At 44.1% G+C, this 19639-nt stretch overlaps 4 protein-coding genes across 4 annotated transcripts in view; 3 read left to right on the top strand and 1 right to left on the bottom strand.

The window, feature by feature from the left end:
* The window catches only part of LAMB3 (laminin subunit beta 3), a 78257-nt gene that overhangs the window by 44490 nt on the left and 14128 nt on the right, over nucleotides 1–19639 (bottom strand). The window lies entirely within an intron of this gene.
* Nucleotides 72–1096, top strand: G0S2 (G0/G1 switch 2). The gene is made up of 2 exons (XM_026077175.1): nucleotides 72–109; nucleotides 467–1096. The coding sequence occupies exon 2, from the start codon at nucleotides 497–499 to the stop codon at nucleotides 797–799; it is 303 nt and encodes a 100-aa protein (XP_025932960.1). The 5' UTR covers nucleotides 72–109; nucleotides 467–496; the 3' UTR covers nucleotides 800–1096.
* LOC112971588 (corticosteroid 11-beta-dehydrogenase isozyme 1-like) lies at nucleotides 7819–13231 on the top strand. The gene is made up of 6 exons (XM_026077172.1): nucleotides 7819–8145; nucleotides 8783–8913; nucleotides 9523–9634; nucleotides 10320–10505; nucleotides 11334–11477; nucleotides 12296–13231. Exons 1-6 carry the CDS (start codon nucleotides 8058–8060, stop codon nucleotides 12514–12516), a joined length of 882 nt encoding a protein of 293 aa, XP_025932957.1. The 5' UTR covers nucleotides 7819–8057; the 3' UTR covers nucleotides 12517–13231.
* Nucleotides 14729–19381, top strand: LOC112971589 (corticosteroid 11-beta-dehydrogenase isozyme 1-like). The gene is made up of 6 exons (XM_026077173.1): nucleotides 14729–14816; nucleotides 15475–15605; nucleotides 16226–16337; nucleotides 16488–16673; nucleotides 17709–17852; nucleotides 18330–19381. Exons 1-6 carry the CDS (start codon nucleotides 14729–14731, stop codon nucleotides 18548–18550), a joined length of 882 nt encoding a protein of 293 aa, XP_025932958.1. The 3' UTR covers nucleotides 18551–19381.

The following is a 19639-nucleotide window of genomic DNA, read 5'->3' as shown; positions in this document are numbered from 1 at the left end:
TGAGCCGAGCCGAGCCGAGCCGAGCCGAGCCGCGCCGAGCCGAGCCGAGCCGCGCCGCGCCGCCCCGCAGCGCTCACCGCCCCCGCCCGCAGCAGCCGCCCGGCGCTGGGTAAGGGGGTGCAAGCGGCGGGTGGGATGCGCTGGGATGCACCGGGGGGGATGCAGTGGGATGCAATGGAGGCCCCAGCAGACCGACCCCCCGTCTGCTACCGTCCCCACGCTCCGCAGCCCCGGTCCCCCGGGCGGAGGGAGCACCGCAGTAGCCTGCGCCCCTCTCCTCCATGCCAGATAGCTGAGGCAAATGCATTTTGCTAGAGCAAGCTTTCGGCAAAAACTAAATTCCCCACTTAAAGCAGGGCTGGGGGTGTGGCGCAAATAGCCTGGGCTGAGTGCAGCTCTCTGAATGCTATGAGAAAAAGCAGCTGGATTATAACTGATGTACCTCTCCCTCTCTCTTGTTTTGTAGGATCAACATCTTCCAAATCCGCTGCAAAAAATGGAAACCATGCATGAGCTGATCCCCTTTGCCAAAGAAATGCTCAGCCAGAAGCCCAATAGGAAAATGGTCAAGCTGTATATGCTGGGCAGCGTGCTGGCTTTCCTTGGTGTGGTTATTGGTCTGGTGGAGACAGTGTGCAGTCCTTTTACCTCTGAAGAGAGGTTAGAGGAGGAGAAGGAGAAGAAAGCTGCCTCAACACAAGAGCAAATGAAACAGAAACGGGAGAATTTGATCTTGGAAAACAGCAAGAAACCAGTGATGATGCAAAGGAGCCTGGTGACCAGACAGCATGCCTCCTAAAAGACCTACATCTGGAGAGGTATCTGCTGATCAACCAAGTAAAGAGACTCTGCTGTCCTGGTGTATCTGGAGGTGGTGGTTCCAGAAAGAAGAGCAAAGGATTGGCCAAATGAGGAGACTGCAAGTTTGAGACTTGAAAGAAGTGAATGGTTATATTTGCTGCTGTGCAGCAGTAGGAAAAAATACCTTTTGTTGGTATAAAAATGTGCAAGATGCACAGCATGCTTTCTTATTTTTATTACAGATGCATTTTAAAACATTTTGCAAAATCAATAAATATTTTATATGGTACCAGCACTCACTAGCTGAATTCATTTCAAACTCTTCTCCTCTTACAGATTTGCAGATAGGATTCACTCGCAACTCTCTGCAGAAACCTTTGGCTCCTCTCAGCGAGTAGCTGGTTTGACCTAGTGAAACAGTTGAGGGCTGTAACTCAGCCTCCGGGGACAGAACAACACTTAGTGGGGCTATTCTGGCACTGGCGGTTTTAGAGTTAACTTCAGAAGCTGCTCCCATCTGAAACCAAAATGGGCCAAATTGGGGGGGGGGAACAGCATATCTCGCACTGGTGACTGACATATATGTACCCTAATTTGGAGGTGGGGGGCTGCACCTGCAGTCAGATACGTGTCCCCTCTGTGCCAGCAGGTACCCAGAGCTATTTACAAAGCTGCCTTGACCTCCAGACCTCTTCCAAGAGGCTACGGCTGCTGCACAGCTAGGAAAAAAGAAAAAAAAATTTACCATTACTGGAATCCTTCACAAAACAGCCACAGACAGTGAAGAATATCGTTAGGTCCCAGTGTCCTGGGAATCTCTTAGGTGGAAAGTACAGACAGATGAAATGGCCCAGTAAGCCAGGAGCGGGGCAAAAACAGCCCAGAAGATCCAGTCCTGAGGTGCATCCCATAACAGTGCCCAGCTTGTTACCAGACTTTCCCAATGTTAAAATGATTCATGGGCTTAGTCCTGAACACAACAGATTCTTACTATATTATTTAAGTTGGTTAAACAAGCCCTCTGGGTGACTGTAGCTGAAAGGTCCTGACCACACTACAAAACAGAGGGAAGAGAAACAGTCTCCACCACTTGCTGCTGAAGGAAAAATATCCCTCTTTATCCCTCCCCAAAGGCAGGGCCAGCAGGCCGGAGGCTGGGGGCACACTACGTATCTCACACTGTAAGTGAGACGTACCAGCAATATGCCCATATATAGCTAAAAGCAAAACAAGTGTTACACACAGCAGGAGATGATGGAAAATGAAAAAGCACTGCCTGGTATCAACGAGTGTCAAATACATCGCTCCTTCTAGAGCTGCATAAATTTAAGACCAGAATCTCAGAATCTAAGAAACCATCTGAAGTGCACCCTTACATTTCAAAATACATAACCACGTAATTCATTGTGTTGACAATTATTTTTGTCAAAAAATAGCAGCACATTGTGGAGGAGGAATCCTACTGAGTCTGCACAAAAACTCTTGAAGTTTTGAATTAAGTGTAAAATACCCTTTCTTTACAGGAAAAAGAACAGAGTCCAATTAAAGACGGCTTTTGAGAAATACTTCATTTAGGCTGCAACCAAGCATTTTGATCTCTTTTGCAAGGCTGGAACAATTCAACACCTCATTGATATCAGTGGAAGTTTCACTGGCAAACATAGAAGGAACATTCAGGCCTGAAGAAAACAATCAGCTGAACAGTTCCCTGCAATTCCAACTTTAACTATTTTACATGTTTGTAGCATGGCCTCAGGTACAGGGAAGGCTAATCTGTTATTCCTCATGGTACTCTTCTTGCACAGATAAACCAGGGACTTAGATATCTATGATTATAAGAAGACATGAAAACACTGCCCAGGTTTCAGTTCTCTCACATTACCATAATTCAGACGCATCACTACTGTGGCAAGCAGAGCTAAACAGATGATAAATGGATTTAACTCAGATGAAAATCACATCTTTGTCCAAGGCAGCTGCAAACTCTGTCAGTCGTACCTTAGTTCCCAATATTAGCCCTTCTTTACAAGTTACAGATCTCTTAATCTGCCTTATGAGAAAGGGAAAACTTAAAAAAATGAAGAGGTACAGCTGTTCTTGACTGTCACAGCTGGGAAATCCAGCAGTGCAGATTCAGGAGCTCCAGGTGAGTCCATTGGGGATGGCCTCATCCCCTTCTAAGCGTGGGCCTCATTTTTATCTTTACACCGTGTAAAGATGTTTCTCCCATCGTACTGGTGCCCTGCTGTCTGCACCTCCTTTCAACAGTTATCCGGTCACAGGGTTTATAAGCTTAAAGCAAAGAGGTTTGTAGAACAATCAAAAGAGCTCCTAAGAACAGCTAACTGGATTAGACAACTAAATAACCGTAACTGTGCCAGCAGTTCTGGAGTCGACTTGGTAAAATCATTCCTCCCAGGACACGCTCTTCTGCCTCCTGATGTACTGTAAGCTCAAAGGTCAACCTGAGAGCTCAAGCTGACACGTTACCATATCCACAACAGTTTGCATTTGATTTTAGATAAGAGTAGCTTTCTGCAGAGTGGCAAATTAGACAGGTGTTAATGCCTGATTTTACCAAAATGACCACATAAAGTCTTATTTAAATCATACAATGACAAACTCAATGTGTATTCATTTAACATCACGTTAACTACAATGAATGACAGGACTCAGCCAATGTGGTAGATTAAAAGGCTTTAGCAAACCTCTTTCTCCTTAAACCATGGCAAGAATTTCCAAACTGGCCTGCCTATCCCAGTCCTATCTTCGGAGCCCTCCTCACACCTGCATTTCAACATTGACACCAGACAGAATTGCAGACAGTCCTGGCCAGTGCAAATTACACAAACGCATCCACATGCAATTAGTAGACTGTGTCTGCACACAGAGGCAACGGAGCATGGCAAATCCATTCCAAAAGTCGACGTGTGAATTGCAAAGAGAAATTTTGAGTATTGGGATATACCAGCGAACAATCAGGTGGAATAAATAGGTAGATGTACAATCAGTACTAGCAAGGACTTCTCAGGCAAACTAAAGCATGGAAACATATAGAACATTTAAGACTGGGTTAGGTCAAAGTATTAAAGCCACACATAGCCCAAGGTGTGAGTTACATCACTGGATGTTATGAGAGTTTGATTTCTATTATTGTTTCTTTCATGACTTCTCTGAATTCAGTTTACTCTAACCTGTAAAACTGAAAATTCCCTAGTGCATTACATCCTCAGGAAAATGGCATCTGGCATGAGACCTCATGCATATTTGCCTCTATCCATCCTTCAGCACCTCTTCAAAGATCTTATTTCCACCTGGGGCCTGTGTCCAGGCCTTCATAAGATGACAGAGCTGAACACTACCTAAAATGCAAAAGCCCTTCCTTACACGCTGATACACTTCAAGGGCACAAGCTGAATGTCTTTAGAAAGTCCTGGCTCTCTATTTGCAGTTTGGAATCTGCATGTTTCAAAAGCTGCCAAGCTAAATTTAGGGGTCCAGATAAGCATATCAACCTCTTCCTCCTCTCTTCCCCCATCCAACACCAAGGGCATTGGGAACATGGCCAGTGGCCAAGACTCAAAGCAACCACAGTTACAGTACCAACAATAAAATACCAAGGAAGCAATTGCTGATTTGGTTACTCAGGTAAAAATAACGGTAATGTTTAGAAGTGGCTTAAACATCGCCGTAATTTTGCTAAACTGGCAGCAAACGGAAATATTGAGTCAAACCAAACTCACTACTACTACTGGGAGTTTGGAGTGTATTTTTCAGGAGTGCAGCTGCAACAGCGATGGCATTTGCAGGATGCAGGTATTTTCTGCATACTGCTTTCAGAAGCCAGGATGAAGCTGCATGCATCAGTATGTAAAAAAGACACAAGTTGGTCATAGCTTAATAGCTTATGTTGATATGCACATCTGCCCAACATGAGTATCCCTGAGGACAGCCTTTATAATGGTGATATCCCTATCTTTAAAGAAAGGAATTATACCTGTACTCATGGTAAAGGACTTTAGGAGAGTTGGGTATGAGAAATTGTGTTTCTTGTCTACATCATAAAGGAAAGAATAGGAGAAAAAGAGAAAAATCCTCTGCATTTAGCAAAGAAATTTGATAATGGGATGGAAAAGAAACTAAACAGCTCAAAAGAGGAAAATAAAATGGTATTTTAATTTCTGCCAAGTGCTATTGAATCCCCAAGTTTGACTTGCATGCAGAAACCTGCCTCAAACCCAACGCTGTCTGTGCAACGTACTCTTTCCATGCTATGCCTTGTTGCAATGTTTGGGAGGGACTCTCCAGCAGCTCCTATTTGCTGCTCTGCCAATTTATTGTCGGAACGAATTTCTTTCATGTCTTCACTCCTTTCAAGTGAGCTATGGATTGCACTAAATGAACAACCTCATCTGTGCAGAGCAGTTAGTACAGCACCCAACCATCACACCTTCGAGAAATAGGGTTTAAAGTAGACAAGTGTTACAGAAGTGACCTGCAGCCGGGGGGGGGGGGGGGGAGGGTTTCATCCAGCATAGTTTAGAGGAAGCTGCCTTAGAGTAACAGCTTCTTCTTGCTGCCAGTGCACAGATTACAGGCATTGCTCGCTTACTTAAGCGTTAGAGCAGTTAGTTGCTGCTGCCCGGCTGTGCTCCCCCATGCGTCTGTTCAGTTCATTATTGTGGGTAACACAACAACGCAGCTCCGACCAGACCCGCTTTCGTTGTGGCTGGCCCTGCTGCGATCCACCCCATCTCAGCCGGCAGGCCATGCCTTCAGACTGCCATCCTCCTGCCCTCCTCTCCCCACCCTGAAGAAGAGGTCAAAAACAAGCTCTTAAGTTGCATAATGCAAAATAAAACCAAAAAAAGCTGCGAGTGGGAGTAAAGAGAAGCAAAGCCCTGGAAGGGTGACAGGCAACAGTGAAAATCCACAGCAGGCAGTGAAATGTGGTCCCCTGGCCAGCTCCTCCAGTGCCACCACAGCTCCCATTGGGAGTCATCAGCAGAATCCCTCCTTTGCTTCATCTGAACACGGACACACTAAAATGGCACATTCATGAAGTGTCATTTATAAAAAGTTTAAATGATATCCAAAACGGACACACAATATGTTGCTTCACATAGAGTTCAATATTTCAGCGACTTAAATGTTTTTTTCCTTTGTTTTCCAAAGGCTCAGGCAAAAATAAACAATCCTGAATAAACAGGCCGTACCAGCAATGCTCAGTCCCTGCCGCGAGTGTGGTGTTTTGCTCGATACCCACCCGCATGCCTCAGGTCCTATATTTCACAGAGGTGACTGGAGTGCAAAGTATGCTGTTGCTCGGACCACGTTACCTTCGCGACACACTTGCAGACAGCACAGAAAGGTGGAGAGTTATTGCTTTATTACAATATCCTAATGCTAATAATAACCAGCAGTATCTTACAAGAGCCTGTCTTCCTACCCGTACCACAAATGAGATCACAGCTGGAGTAGGGTTAATTATTTCAGTTTTTCAGTCCAAAGAATGAAATGGCCACTCCATGATCATGATACAAGTTTAAAGCAAAGAGACTGTGAAATGGCAGGGTTCCTGAAACAGTGTTATCTGACCAAATGTGTGTTAACCGCTTCTTATCAAAGGGGGAAAGTTGAGACTGAAGCAGAAAGGGGAAGGGCAGAGGAGCTGTAAAGCAGAAGCAATGCCAGAGACAGCCACACTGCCCTACCAAGTATTTTATTAAATTAAACCATCTTTATTTTAAAGCTACAATTAGGAAGAAACATTCCTTTAAATAATTCTTTCTGGCTCATTATGGTGGAGGGGTCTGTGCACGCAGGGCTGCACTGCACAGCGACCCTGCTTTATTATGGAAGAGTTACTCCAAAGCTGCCTTCCTCAGTCAGTTATAGGACTGAGATGTATGGGGGAGGCAAAGTATTTTTAGCTAGTTGGTTTCGCTGGGAGAAGGAGGATACACTTAACATTTCTTAAGGAGATCTGTGATGCCTGGGTAATTTTAGGAAATACAGTCAGTCTGTGAGACAGACAACCACCGCTTCACGCCTATGCAGATTAAACCATGTTGCAGCTACTGCTCCCTGCGCTGCAGATGAGGCTCTTGGCCTTGTAAATACAGTTTTTCCCCATGTTGAGAAAGCACAGGATCTAGCAAGATAATTTCATAGCAAATTAATTTCCACGAGAGTCCCACAATCTATGAAGATCCCAGCACTAGACCTATGCTGATAAGTAATTTACACCTATTATATAAGATCTAAGGCATCTAATTTGCTGCTGCCTAAACATGGTGAGATAGTGGATGTTACCCGATTTTTCTTGGACTATATTCACCTAAAAGAAGAATAGGAGCAAGGACCTTTCTCTGCAGAAATAGCCCAGAACATTCAGTGTTTCCCCGCAAACCTCCTCCCTGCCACGTAGCCCCTTGGAGCTGGAGCAGTTGCACTCCTTCGGGGCAGTTCAGCTCAGCCCTCTCAATCCCTGCCCTATTATCACCATCTGTTCACATAAGTAGATGGGGGGGGGGGGCACGAACACCATGTCAGGAAAGCATGTTCTGAACTATTTGGGGTAGCACGCACATCTGGGACTTCACCCCGGTGCCTCCTGCAGCCCACCATCCCAACGGCAAGCATCTGCCAAGGGCCTCGGAGTGCACAGTGGCAGCAGTGCCCGTGGGAACACCGCAGCCCGTGGCTCATCCCTCTCGGGGCACGTTGCGTCTAGCTCAGGTTGCTTTCCCTGCATCTGACCTGCAGCGACGCTTTAAGTAGTAATCAGACAGGGATTGCATCTTAGTATGTACCCACATGGTATCGGAGTACGGTGTCAGTGCTTAGCTGACCAGTGGGAATAAAATACGATTTTTAATCACCTGCAGTAGGCTGCTCTGATATTCTCTAAGTGAAACTTGATGCTGTTCTGCAAAGACACACCTCTTCCAGGGTGTTGTGCAAAATTCTGCATTTTAACGTAGGGACAGGAAATATGAAAAGAGCCGGGCAGAACCCAAAGCAACACCGTCAGTTAGGCCGAGGTTCACCAGCTCCAGTGAGGAGCAAATCAGAGGTTTTGCTTCGATTATCAATCCAATTGTGATTTTCCAGGGCTTTGGAAGTTGCAGTTCCTTCGCTAGCAGGTTTTAAAGGATTAGCATTGCTGCTTCTTTCTGGAGCAGCTCTGCAGAGTTGTTTTTTTTTTTTCCCTCCCTTCTCTTTCATGCTTTATTTCCTGACTCTACAGTGGGATGGGTCGGTTGCAAAAGATTCTCATTCCCTTTTTGGGATTGGTCTTGGCCTTCTGTTTTTATTCTGCGAGGGAGAATTTCAAACCGGGTAAGTATTAAAAGTGAATCTGTCTTTAAGTAAAATATTAAAAGTGAATTTGTCTTTAAGTAAAATATTAAAAGCCACATTTGAGTGCTTTGCATAGAAACTGTACAGAGCTTGCAACAAACCACGTCTGAGCATTTGTATCACTGCTGATAATGGAACCTTGTTTTAGCAAAGATCTGAAACTGAATCAAGCACGTAACATGCAGAAATAGTTACTGAGGGAACAGGTGAGGCAGAAGGTTTCTGAAACGGAGAGGGCTTTTAATGCTCCATTTTGAAATGTGTAACAAAATTTAGAAAAATGATTTTAAAATGTTGGATTTTAAGTTTTGAAAAGTGTACTTAGAGGGATTTTTATTACAAAATAGGTGGGATGTTTCTAAGCTGTGTCGCGATTTATGAAAAAGTGGTTGAAAGAGTAAAGAACTGTTCCTGCGTTGTTGCATTCACATTAGGAACTGCAGCTGCTCCTTTGTGCAGCTTTTCCCAGGCGAAGGAAGAGTCGTCCTGGTGCAGGACAGAACTCACTCAGCACTTAACAGGCTCACGTAGCTTGCAGTTGAGTGCTCTCAGGGGCATCAGGAGATTTTTTTTGGTAGGGTTTGGATAAATTAAATCCCTGTGCCTTGGTCTCCAGAGATGCTGAAAGGGAAGCGAGTGATTGTCACTGGAGCAAGCACTGGAATTGGAGAGCAGATGGCTTATCACCTGGCACGGATGGGATCCCATATTTTGGTCACAGCACGGACAGAGGCCAAGCTACAGAAAGTAAATGGCAAGCTAAGCACTCACACATGCATGCTCATGGCGGTGCACACACAAACATAGTTAGGCCAATCTCATATCAGAGGTATGCGCATACATATATGCCCATATACTTGCCATGGCACAAACACCAAATACGCACATTTATATTCGTGGGTATGCATACTAGTGCTATCTGGGGCTTCCAAATACTCAAAAATCATTGTCAGATACATACATTCTACATAACACACGCAGTTACATTTCAACTTGCCTAGTTATGTACACATATTCCCATGTAGACGTTCTGCACCAGCACACACACACCCTCATTCCACTGCAATGATATACACGCTCCCCGCTCACCCCACATGCATGCAATTCCATTGCAGACTGCACCAATAAAGAGCCAGACTGCCTTGGGTAACGCATTTACCAAAGGAGTATTTTTTCAGGCTCCCTTTGAAACTTAAGCAGCTCAAAACATGCTCTCAGAAGCTCCAGACTGCTGCTTTTAAGTCAGGGACACATTACAATGAGCACAGATAGTTCTTTCACTACCCCAGAGCTGTACAGCAGCAGACTTCACGCTACAGGGGAATAGGTTTGAGGTGTCCTGTTGGTGTGTCCCAGGTTGTTGAACAGTGCCTTAAGCTGGGGGCAGCCTCTGCGCAGTACGTGAGCGGCAGCATGGAGGACATGGCATTTGCTGAGCATGTTGTGAAGGAAGCAGAGAACTTACTGGGTAAGTTTATGGCTTGCTCTTGAGAAAACAGCGACAAAAAAAGGAGAATCAGAGATGGGGTGGGACCAGAAAGATTTTCCTTACTTCTCCACTTTGTGTCCTGCTCTGTGGCCCCCAGTGCTGCTCCAGGCCCTCCTTCCAATCTTTATCAGACTAGCTCACCCCCAACTGCCCTCTTGATTTCATCTCTGTGCCCTCTTAACATCCTGTTCCAGTATCGTAATCCTGTATTTCATCACCACCAGCTACCATGGTGGAAGCTGTCAATCAGCCCTGTAGCAACCTTGCTATTCTGGCCATGGGTCATTGCTGCAGAAATGCAGTATTTCAGCTCAGCCTGGAGCACTCCTCCCACCCTGGGCCCGTGGACAACTCAGGGGTGATCTCCCTTGCGCCATGTTATTTGTGTTGTGAACCAGAAAAACAAACAATCAAAAAAGAAAAATCACAACAAAGAATGTTTTTTGTGGCTCTCTTGTTTAGGACAAGTGAGATAAGCCAAGCACATTTTTACTGCCAGCCACTGTCTGGACTGTCCCTGCTTCAAAGATGATAGGCCACAGCTCTGACCCAAAAACCTGATTTTTTTATTATTATATTTATTGTGCTCCAAGGGGTGCCTCCGTTCTTCTGGTTTTAGCCTTCTTCCCCTACCCAACACTAATGCCTGCTCCTCTGCTTTCAGGAGGCCTAGACATGCTGATTCTTAATCACATCGGCAAGTCATACTTCAGTTATTTCGATGGGGATGTTGGGCACGTACAAAAGCTCCTTCGGATTAACTTCCTCAGCTATGTAGCTATGACAGTCTCTGCTCTGCCTATGCTGAAGGAGAGCGGGGGCAGCATTGTAGTAGTTTCATCCATGGCAGGTGAGTGTGGAGCAAGGTAGGTGATATGAGATTCAGCCAAAAGACACCATGGGCTGATTTTCATAAGCAACAAGCATGCATAGACTCCGAGGCATATTAATAGAGCCATAACTGCTTAACACACTGAAAAATATATATATTCTTTTTTTTAAAAAGGACTTTTTTGCATTTTCTCAATGGCATTTGTTCTCTGATGGCATCTGATTGCTCCAGCTTGCTTTCTGACTAGCCATGCTCCTTGAAGAAGATCAAACTCCATACTTTGGTATCTAGGTTCATTAAAGCAGCAGAGCTAGAACACCTCTAGTTTTATGGAGAAAAGTGGAAATACATTAATTTCTCATTGTGTTGGCTCTCTGACTGATCATTCATCTTATTGTGGTAGGTCAAGTTCTTGTTGATGTTTGTAGTCAGTTATTGACACAAAAACATGACTCTATTCTAATAGATTTCTGTTAGTCAGGAAACTGAATTAATAACAGATGTCCCCGTCTCACAATCAGTATGCTGGTTAGTCTTTTGGTGATGATAATTTAGTATTCAGAGGCAAAAGGGATTAAACTTTGCTCTGCCTCTCCTCTCTGGGGGTTTCATAGCTTCTGTCTGTTGCTCATACTGAGCAGAGACATGAGACATGCTGTTGGACTTAAGACCTTAAGAGAGCTGGAAGTGGACAGGAATCCTTTGCAATTCTCAGTTGCTTAGGTGCCAGGATGACATTTCACAGTAAATTCCCTTTGGGTAAAATACTTTATCTGAGGAAGAATAAAACAGACGTTCATGCAGTGCAGCTTTCTGTGCTATAATGGAACTTCACTCTGTGTCTAGGTAAAGTTGGGTTTCCATTTACTGTGCCCTATTCTGCAACTAAGTTTGCCTTGGATGGATTTTTCAGCTCCCTGAGGCAGGAATTCAGCATTCAGAATGTTAATGTTTCCATCACACTCTGCGTCCTTGGCTTCATTAATACTGGTAAGATCAGTGCTGTTTGATCTGGCTAATTAGGAACAGAACATCACACTAAGCTTTTTATCCTGCCCTAAAGTCCCTTCACCACTGACCCTTCCTTCCACCTCTGTTGCTTCTTTTCCACCAAGCCTCCCCATACTGTGAATGCATGCAAAATACGCTCTTGTCTGCTCTCAAGGACACTACCTCTCTCCCAAAGAGTCTCAAGACTAATTTCTGCACCCACTGCAATAGAAAATCAACCACTGCATAATAGCTGGCACAGCCTGATACTCAGGGAGTAGAAGTGCTTGTGCCAGCTGCATATCTCCCATTATTCTCATCTATTGATACAATGACAAATTATGTGAATGCAAGTGCATGTATTAGAGCAGCTTGAAAAATTCTGCATGTGCTGGACAATGGACAGGAAATTATTTTTAGCCTCACAAAATTACCTCCATTTTCAACTATATACTGATATGTCTAATTTTAATAAATTATTTTACCAGTTCTACTACCCGCATTCGCACCAATTAAATAACACAGTCTTCCTCAACCCTTCGCATTGCTCATCACAAGTTGACTCTTCAGGGAAAGGACTGTATGCGTAGAAGGCCAGGCACAAAGAGAGTCCTGCCCTAGTCTTACTGGGGCCCCTAGCTGCTGCATATTGTACATGACATGAAGAAGCCCTGCAGCACAGAACTTTTGGAAGAGTAGAGCTCACAGAAGGCTAAATTGATGATAATTAGCTTTTAAACAATACCTTGCCAATCCTTAGGCAACTTGCAGAGGGCAATCCAAACCTGACCGAAGTTTCTTTTGTTCTCCCGGGCTAGAGAGTGCCATGAAAGCCGCTGCTGATGTGGTCCTGATGTCCCCAGCACCCAAAGAGGAGTGTGCACTGGAAATCATCAAGGGGGGAGCTCTCCGCCAACGGGAAGTTTACTACAAATATGCTTCTACTAAAATACCCCTCCTGATCCGGGACTGGGCTGCAGACTTCCTAGATTATCTGGTCAGGAAGTGCTACAACGTGGAGAATTTGAAGAAAAACTAAACGATCCTCCAGCACTTTTCCTCTTATCCTATATCTCTGTGCTACTTTAACCAGTGCCGAGGGCTACACAAAGCATCTTGGCTCAAGCTTCCCTTGTACCTAGGGAATGCAATGCTGGATCCTCCGGTGTTTTAGGGCCCTGCACAGCAATGCACGAAGGGCCTCCCACTCCCGCCATGGGTGAAACGTTGCACCTTCATCTGTTGGGTTGGAATTGCATTCCCTACTCTCAGTCCTCCTTAGCTAGCACTCTGCCTCTACATTTAAAGAGAAGTAAGGACTAACCACCCCCTCCAGCACTGCCTTCCTGTAGCATTTTTAAATAAAAAAACCTAAGCATCTGTGGCTCATATTACAGTTCCAGCTACAGAAGAAGAGGTCTTTGCATTTGCCAGTTTAGGAAGGTTTATTCTGTCCAATAGCCTCCTCTGCTGGTAGATGAAATATTTGCAGCAGCCAGATCATTTTACTGAATAGCTGTATACATTAGGACAGTCCTCAGATTAGAAATTTCAATTTGTGTTTATAAAAGTTTTTTAATTATTTTAAGTAAATCACATAATCTCTAAAGGATCTGGTTGAGACAGCCATGTGCTGTGGTACACGACATGAAGGAGAGAAATTTCCTGCAGCTGTAATATTTCAACTGGTTAGACCCATTCCCTTCCCCAAGACTATGGAAAAGTAGTAACATAAACCAATTATGAAATAAAATCCACTAACCTTACAGTCTTGTGTGTTCTGTTTTCCCCTCTCTCCTTTTCCATTACAAATGCTGTTGTGAATAGGCACAGTTCCATTGATTTGTCTTTCATAGGAAAGTTGAATCCTTGCAATAATCCTTTATTATTTCATTTTAGGAATAACTGTCTTTTTAGCCTATTTTTAAACTTAATTTCTGACTTAAATGCAGGTTTTTCCATGCAGTTTTTTGTTAGGATTACCATTTCTTACAGAAATATTATAAAATAGATGGCTAGATGCACAGAGCAGACCTGCCATATTGCCATTATAAGCTGTGGACTTGGGCACTGGAAGCGACAGACACCGAATGCAAAACCTAAGCACCAAACTGGCAGCAAGTTTTATGCTACTTCAGCTCCTCCAGCAGCAGCTCCCAGGCTGCTGCATTTACATTTAATGTGGCTGTAGCTATTGGAGCAACAATCTTGGCAGTGCTGATACATCCTTGACAAAACTAATACCTGCCCTTCCAGCTGTTACCTGTTCTGAAACGAAGAAGTGAGAAGTGAGAAGCCTCCCCCAAAAAACTTCCCACTAGAAGTACTCCTGAGAATCACTTTGCTAACTCACTTTCTAAAGGAATTTAGGAACTCGCGCTACAAACCCAATGACATTTCTTTTTGCCTTTTCCTGAGATCTCCTGCACTAACCAGTATATACAGAGTGGGTTTTGTCCTTTAGACTCTCTCCTTGAGAGAATTATTTGCAAATTAGTTCTCCATATGCCCAAGCAGATGCTGAGCAGTGTGACATACAAAACCCATGGATCGTAAAGGTCTTTATAATATACTCACTTGGCTCTTTTATTGCCTTCGCAACCAGCCTCAGTGGATTCCTCAAGACACAGTATATTTTTTAGGTATAACAAATAGTATTATCATATAAGATAAGCTGAAAATAATAATAAGGATCTAAAAAACACAGACTTCGCCAACACTATTCTTTCTGGATATTCATGTGAACCTGTATCATGGTGATTATTTCCAATTAATAAGTCTTTATGGCACCCAGTGAGGAAGGGAAGCATTGCCTCTGTTTTGCACTTGAAGAAGCAGAAGAAAAAGAAAGTTGACTTGCCTAAGGAAGTCTGCACTAACAGGTCTCCCATCTCCAAACGCAGTCACTTAACAACAAGCCTACCTCTCTATCAGGCTAGGAGCTTTTTAGTGCCTTCTGTTCAATGCTCTCAGAAAACACACCTGAAATTCATGGCAGGAAAAGGGTGCCAAGGGACAGCATAAAGTCCAAAGTGACATTCTCCATTATGTTAATGTTTGCTGAATTACCAGAAGTGCAAAGAAAAGGTCCAATAGGTATATCAGCAGTCAAACTTGGGCAAGACAAAAGTCAATTTAAAAACTGCTATCACTTGCAGTTCAATTTTCAACCTACCAAGACATCTACCACTCCACCTCTGTGATCAGACCTGCAGAATTTGTTTGTTTCTTGCCTGTATTTTGGCAGAGGGATGGGGCTGTTACTGAAGATTTTCATTCCCTTGGTGGGAGTGGTGCTGGCATTTTATTTTTATTCAGCACCTGAGAATTTCAAAGAAGGTAAGTCACCGAAAAAAAAAAACATGCTTTAAAACCACAGTCAGCAAGCCTACCGTCAGAGTGACAGCATGGATCTATAAAGAAAAGTATGTGCAATTTGATGGTCCTTTCAAAATGCGGCTGGTAAACCTCCTAATACAAAGGATGGATGAGAGCTTGTCAAGGGGAGCTTTGGCAAAGGCAATAGCACAGTGCAACTGTTCAGAGCCTGCTGCACCATCTAGGAGAAGCTCATAGGATTATGTCTGGGCTCTGCTGGGATCGCATGGTAAGTGTTTGATCTGAGCAAATGAATTTGTCTGAAAATATGCATTTATCCATTTTAAACGTTTAATCCTTTTCTTAGTCAAGCCCTAGTCATTTTTAAAAGTAACTCACAGAACGGACCACAGAGCTTAGATCTCTTGTGCACTTCAGTTCAAATCAGGATTAAGGAGCGAATTCCACTCCAGGTTTGTGAGAGCAGCTGCACATTACAGTAGTGCAGTGTTTCTGCACGTAGCTTCCCTGCTGCCTTTATCTGGGAACAAAGGTGGAATGGGCCTAGAGAAGACTCAGTTCCCGAGGGCTTTCAATAACTAATGCTCTGGTTCACTGGGTTGTCGGCACGGCGTGGGGCCTGCGCTGGGGGTCTGATGTTCTGTGTCCTACTCTCCAGAGATGCTCAGAGGGAAACGGGTGATCGTAACAGGTGCCAGCAGTGGAATTGGAGAGCAGATGGCTTATCACCTGGCACGCATGAAGTCCCATATCCTGATCACAGCACGGACAGAGGCCAAGTTGCAGAAAGTAAATGGCAAACAGAGCACTCCCAGGGTGCCTGGCCACCATAACATCAAGCAGACTAAGTAGTTTTACAATCCAGAACCCCATAGGTAAAAAGTGCATGGATATTCACCCCATCCAGAGCACATGAGGCTGCCAGATACCTTACAAATTCGCTGTTCCATTTTCCCCAGCATGAGCCTGTTTTAACACCCTTCATACCATTATGGATTGTATTTTCAAAGCTGACAGCACAGCATTTCTTTCTCCACAGTTTGCAGCTTTAGATGCTAATCACCACCACCACCAGGCTGCCCAGCTCTTATCTGATCAGCCCTTAAGGTTCTCAAAGTCTGAATTGTTTTGGTTCCCTGTATGCAACAGAATCAATTAAGCAGTCATATCCTTTTCAGTATCTTCTATAAACACTAAATATTTGGCTCAGATGTGCCACTGTTTAACTCATTGCAGCCAGAAACATTTATATGAGCAATACGTCTCCTCCCATGAAGTCAGAACAATTACCAACAGACAGGAAGACAGGTTCTTCCTATCTGGCCCAAAGACGGGTTACAGCATTTGCAGGATGTGGGGAGCTGACAGAGGAGTACCTGTGTCTAACACCTTTCTCATTGTTGTCATAGGTTGTGGAGCGGTGCCTTGAGCTGGGCGCAGCATCTGCTCACTACGTGAGCGGCAGCATGGAAAACACAGCATTTGCCGAAGAGGTGGTGAAAGAGGCTGAGATAGCCTGGGGTAGGTGGTGGGAGCTGCCCTTTCCTCATTCACCTCCAGCACTGCCCCCCCCCCCCAGCTCAAGTCACATTTCAAGGTGTTCTAGACAACAAGAAAAGGCTTTTGTTTTGAGGATGCAAGTTGCCCATAACAAACGTGTTCTGCTTCCAGGAGGCCTTGATATGCTTATCCTAAATCACATCGGTTACAGCTATCTCGGCTACTTCAATGGGGATGTTGGGCACATACGAAAGCTCCTGGAGACCAACTTCCTCAGCTACGTGGCCATGACTGTTTCTGCCCTACCAATGCTGAAGGAGAGCAAGGGCAGCATCATTGTCGTTTCATCCATGGCAGGTGAGCATGAGACAGGCGAGCATGAGACAGGCTAGGGAGTCCTGGGGCAGCCAGTGCCAGGCTCTCCTCTGATTTTAGCCTCTTCCACTGCCTGCAAGGGATCCCATCTGCAACTATTCCTCAAAAGAGAGGATAAGGACCATAAGGTAGAAAGTCATCTGGCTGGGATTCTGGGATCATAGTCTGTATAATTTGCAGACTGGATGCACAATGTAAGTCATCTGGAGGATTTATACTTTATGCCCCATTCTTCTATTATCTTTGAACAGACCCATTGTCTCCTCAGTGAAGGAGGGATACACACTCCTGAGGTCCTACTACTTTTGCAGTTAGCTGTACTTCTTGCCAAAACCTGGGATGAAAAGGTCAAAAAACTATGCAGGCCACCTCTTTTTCCTGCAGCTCCACAGGCACCCACAAAGGGTGCACAGCTGAAGCTGCATCTCTAAGCCCAGTCAGAGACAGGAAGTCTAGGGAAGGGCTGCTAAAACCCACATCTTGTTAAGCAGCAATAGCAAAAAGGTCCCTGAAGACAGACGTTATACTTCGGATCTTTCTTAACATCAAAGCAACAAAGCCTGCCTTGAAGTATTCTCTGATAAAAGCCAAGGACTAACTCTGGTTCTACACAAAACTGATCAGCATACCACGGCAGCATACCTTCAGCGTCAAACCTGCCTTCCAAACTAAGAAAAACATTATGCATTACAGTTGATGGTACACCACTCATGTTATTTATGTGCATGGCCATATATTATGTATGCATTTGCTATACATGGATGTAAAATACAGGAGTGCAAGAACAGTATCACCTACAAGTGAACATACTTCATGCCACTATGTCACGTTACAGGAAAAATAAGTTAGGAAGACCTCGTTTCTCCCCTCCTCATTTTAAACATTCCTGCATTTATTTATTTCTCTCAAGCATTCAAGGTAGATCACTTAGTTACTCTAAATCTAAATATTTTAGCTACTCCAAGGACAGTATTCTGGTACAGTACATGAACACTGATGTTCTGCTTCCCACCCCAGGTAAAGTTGGCATCCCATTTATTGCTCCCTATTCTGCAACTAAGTTTGCCTTAGATGGATTTTTCAGCTCCTTGCGACAGGAATTCATCACCGACTATGTTAATGTTTCCATCACACTCTGTGTCCTGGGCCTCATTGATACTGGTAAGTTTGACATTTTTCTGGGCCTCATTATTTAGGAGCTGTGCACATCCACTGCTGAGTCGGAAAAGGCATTTCTAGACAGAAGAGATCATATGCTGGCTCCAGACCTGTCAGTATTCTACTTTCCCAGCACTGCTGAAACCTCGGCCCTTAAGTGGCAGCACAATTTTGGATATGGGAGCTCAACACTTTAAAAAAAAAAAAGTGGTCCAAAACCTTTGACGTAACTATCCTTGTAGTAAACTCAGGAGAGATGGAGATTCAGTTCTAGAATTAGTCAAGAGGTGGAAAGGAGTGGGAGGGATATTACTGTAATTTTGTACGTATTCTAAACTTTAAGGAATAGACCTGATCCCCAGCATTTCTATATTAGTTTGTTAAATGAAGCCATGGATACTTCTGAACTTTGAGCCTATGGTTCCTGTTGCAGCCCCTCTCCATCTGACATCACCTTTTCTTGCTCTCTTCCCTCTCTAGAAACTGCTATGAAAACCCTTTCCCATGTGACTCGTAAGACAGCCGCACCAAAGGAGGAGTGTGCGCTGGAGATCATCAAGAGCGGAGCACTGCACCAGCGAGAGCTGTACTATCCGTACTTGACCACGAGGAGTCTGCTCTTCTTTCGGGACTGGGCTCCAGACTTCCTCGATTCTCTCATAAGAAACGGGTTTAAAGTAGAAAATATCAAAAGAACATAGCTATAGAACACAATGGGGCCTCCTGAGGCAGCGAGTGTGTCAGCACAAGGCCGCAGGAACACAGTGGCACATTGTGCAGAACACACATGATTTTGGTGTTAATCTAGCTATTCTGGGTGCTGTTTGCTAAGTCACCAGAGTGGCTTCACAGTGATACATCACAGCAGTTGTGTTCCCGCTCATACAGGTGTTTTCAAAAAATCCCACCCTACAATGTTGTGTGTGGACTTTTTCTGAAGACAACATGGCCAGGGAACACAGGGCCTCTTCAAAGCTGCCAATCCAAGAGAAGGCATATCAGGAATCTATGACACAGCATGCAAATGTCTATTTTAGTAACAAATACTTGTAACTGGCTTTTTCTGATCAATAAACACTTCAGCAAAGTGTACTGACAGCAGGATTTCCCTATTAGGCCCCATTCATCAGTGGATTTTCTCTGCTGGCAGCTGGGCACTCCAGCCTGAATAAAGTTAAGCTTTGTGCCTTATTGCAGTTCAACTTCTAGAAACTATTTTCTCATCAGAAAGCCTGTAAGTCATTAAAACTTAATGTTTTGAGAAGCATACTGAACTAGGATCTTGTGCATTGTGATATTTGCATATACTTTTGCTGTATGTTTTCTCTTCATTTTATCACCTCCCTGTCACAGAAGAAAGGATTAAGTAAAAGGTAATTAATGTGAAAGATACTTAAATACGGTTTGTGGGTTCAGCTATTTCTGCAGGAAAGACAAGGAGATTCATAGGAGCTTGACTGAAATATGTAATACCTTAGTGACCTGGTTAAAATTATATTAAAAAAAAAAAAAATCAATAAAAAAGATTTAGACTGGGGACATGGGGAACAGGATTATAAAGGGGAGCCACATGGTTAATAGGCAAAGGGGAAAGGGGCCTCAGTTCATTCTAGACAGGGATTTAATCTGAACTGCATGAACCCTACAGACAAAGTTATACAAGAGGGTCTTTGAACTGTTTTGTTTTGTTTTTTGTCATGTACCCATTCTAGGTTGGTCTTTAGAAAATAAATCCCACATTACTTTATAACATCTCTAATTTAATTTTGTTCCTTTTCTACGTGAATATG

The sequence above is a fragment of the Apteryx rowi genome, unplaced genomic scaffold (genome assembly GCF_003343035.1).
Source record: "Apteryx rowi isolate R43461 unplaced genomic scaffold, aptRow1 scaffold_45, whole genome shotgun sequence".
Classification (NCBI taxonomy): Eukaryota; Metazoa; Chordata; class Aves; order Apterygiformes; family Apterygidae; genus Apteryx; species Apteryx rowi.
This window is presented reverse-complemented; position numbering and strand designations above follow the sequence as displayed.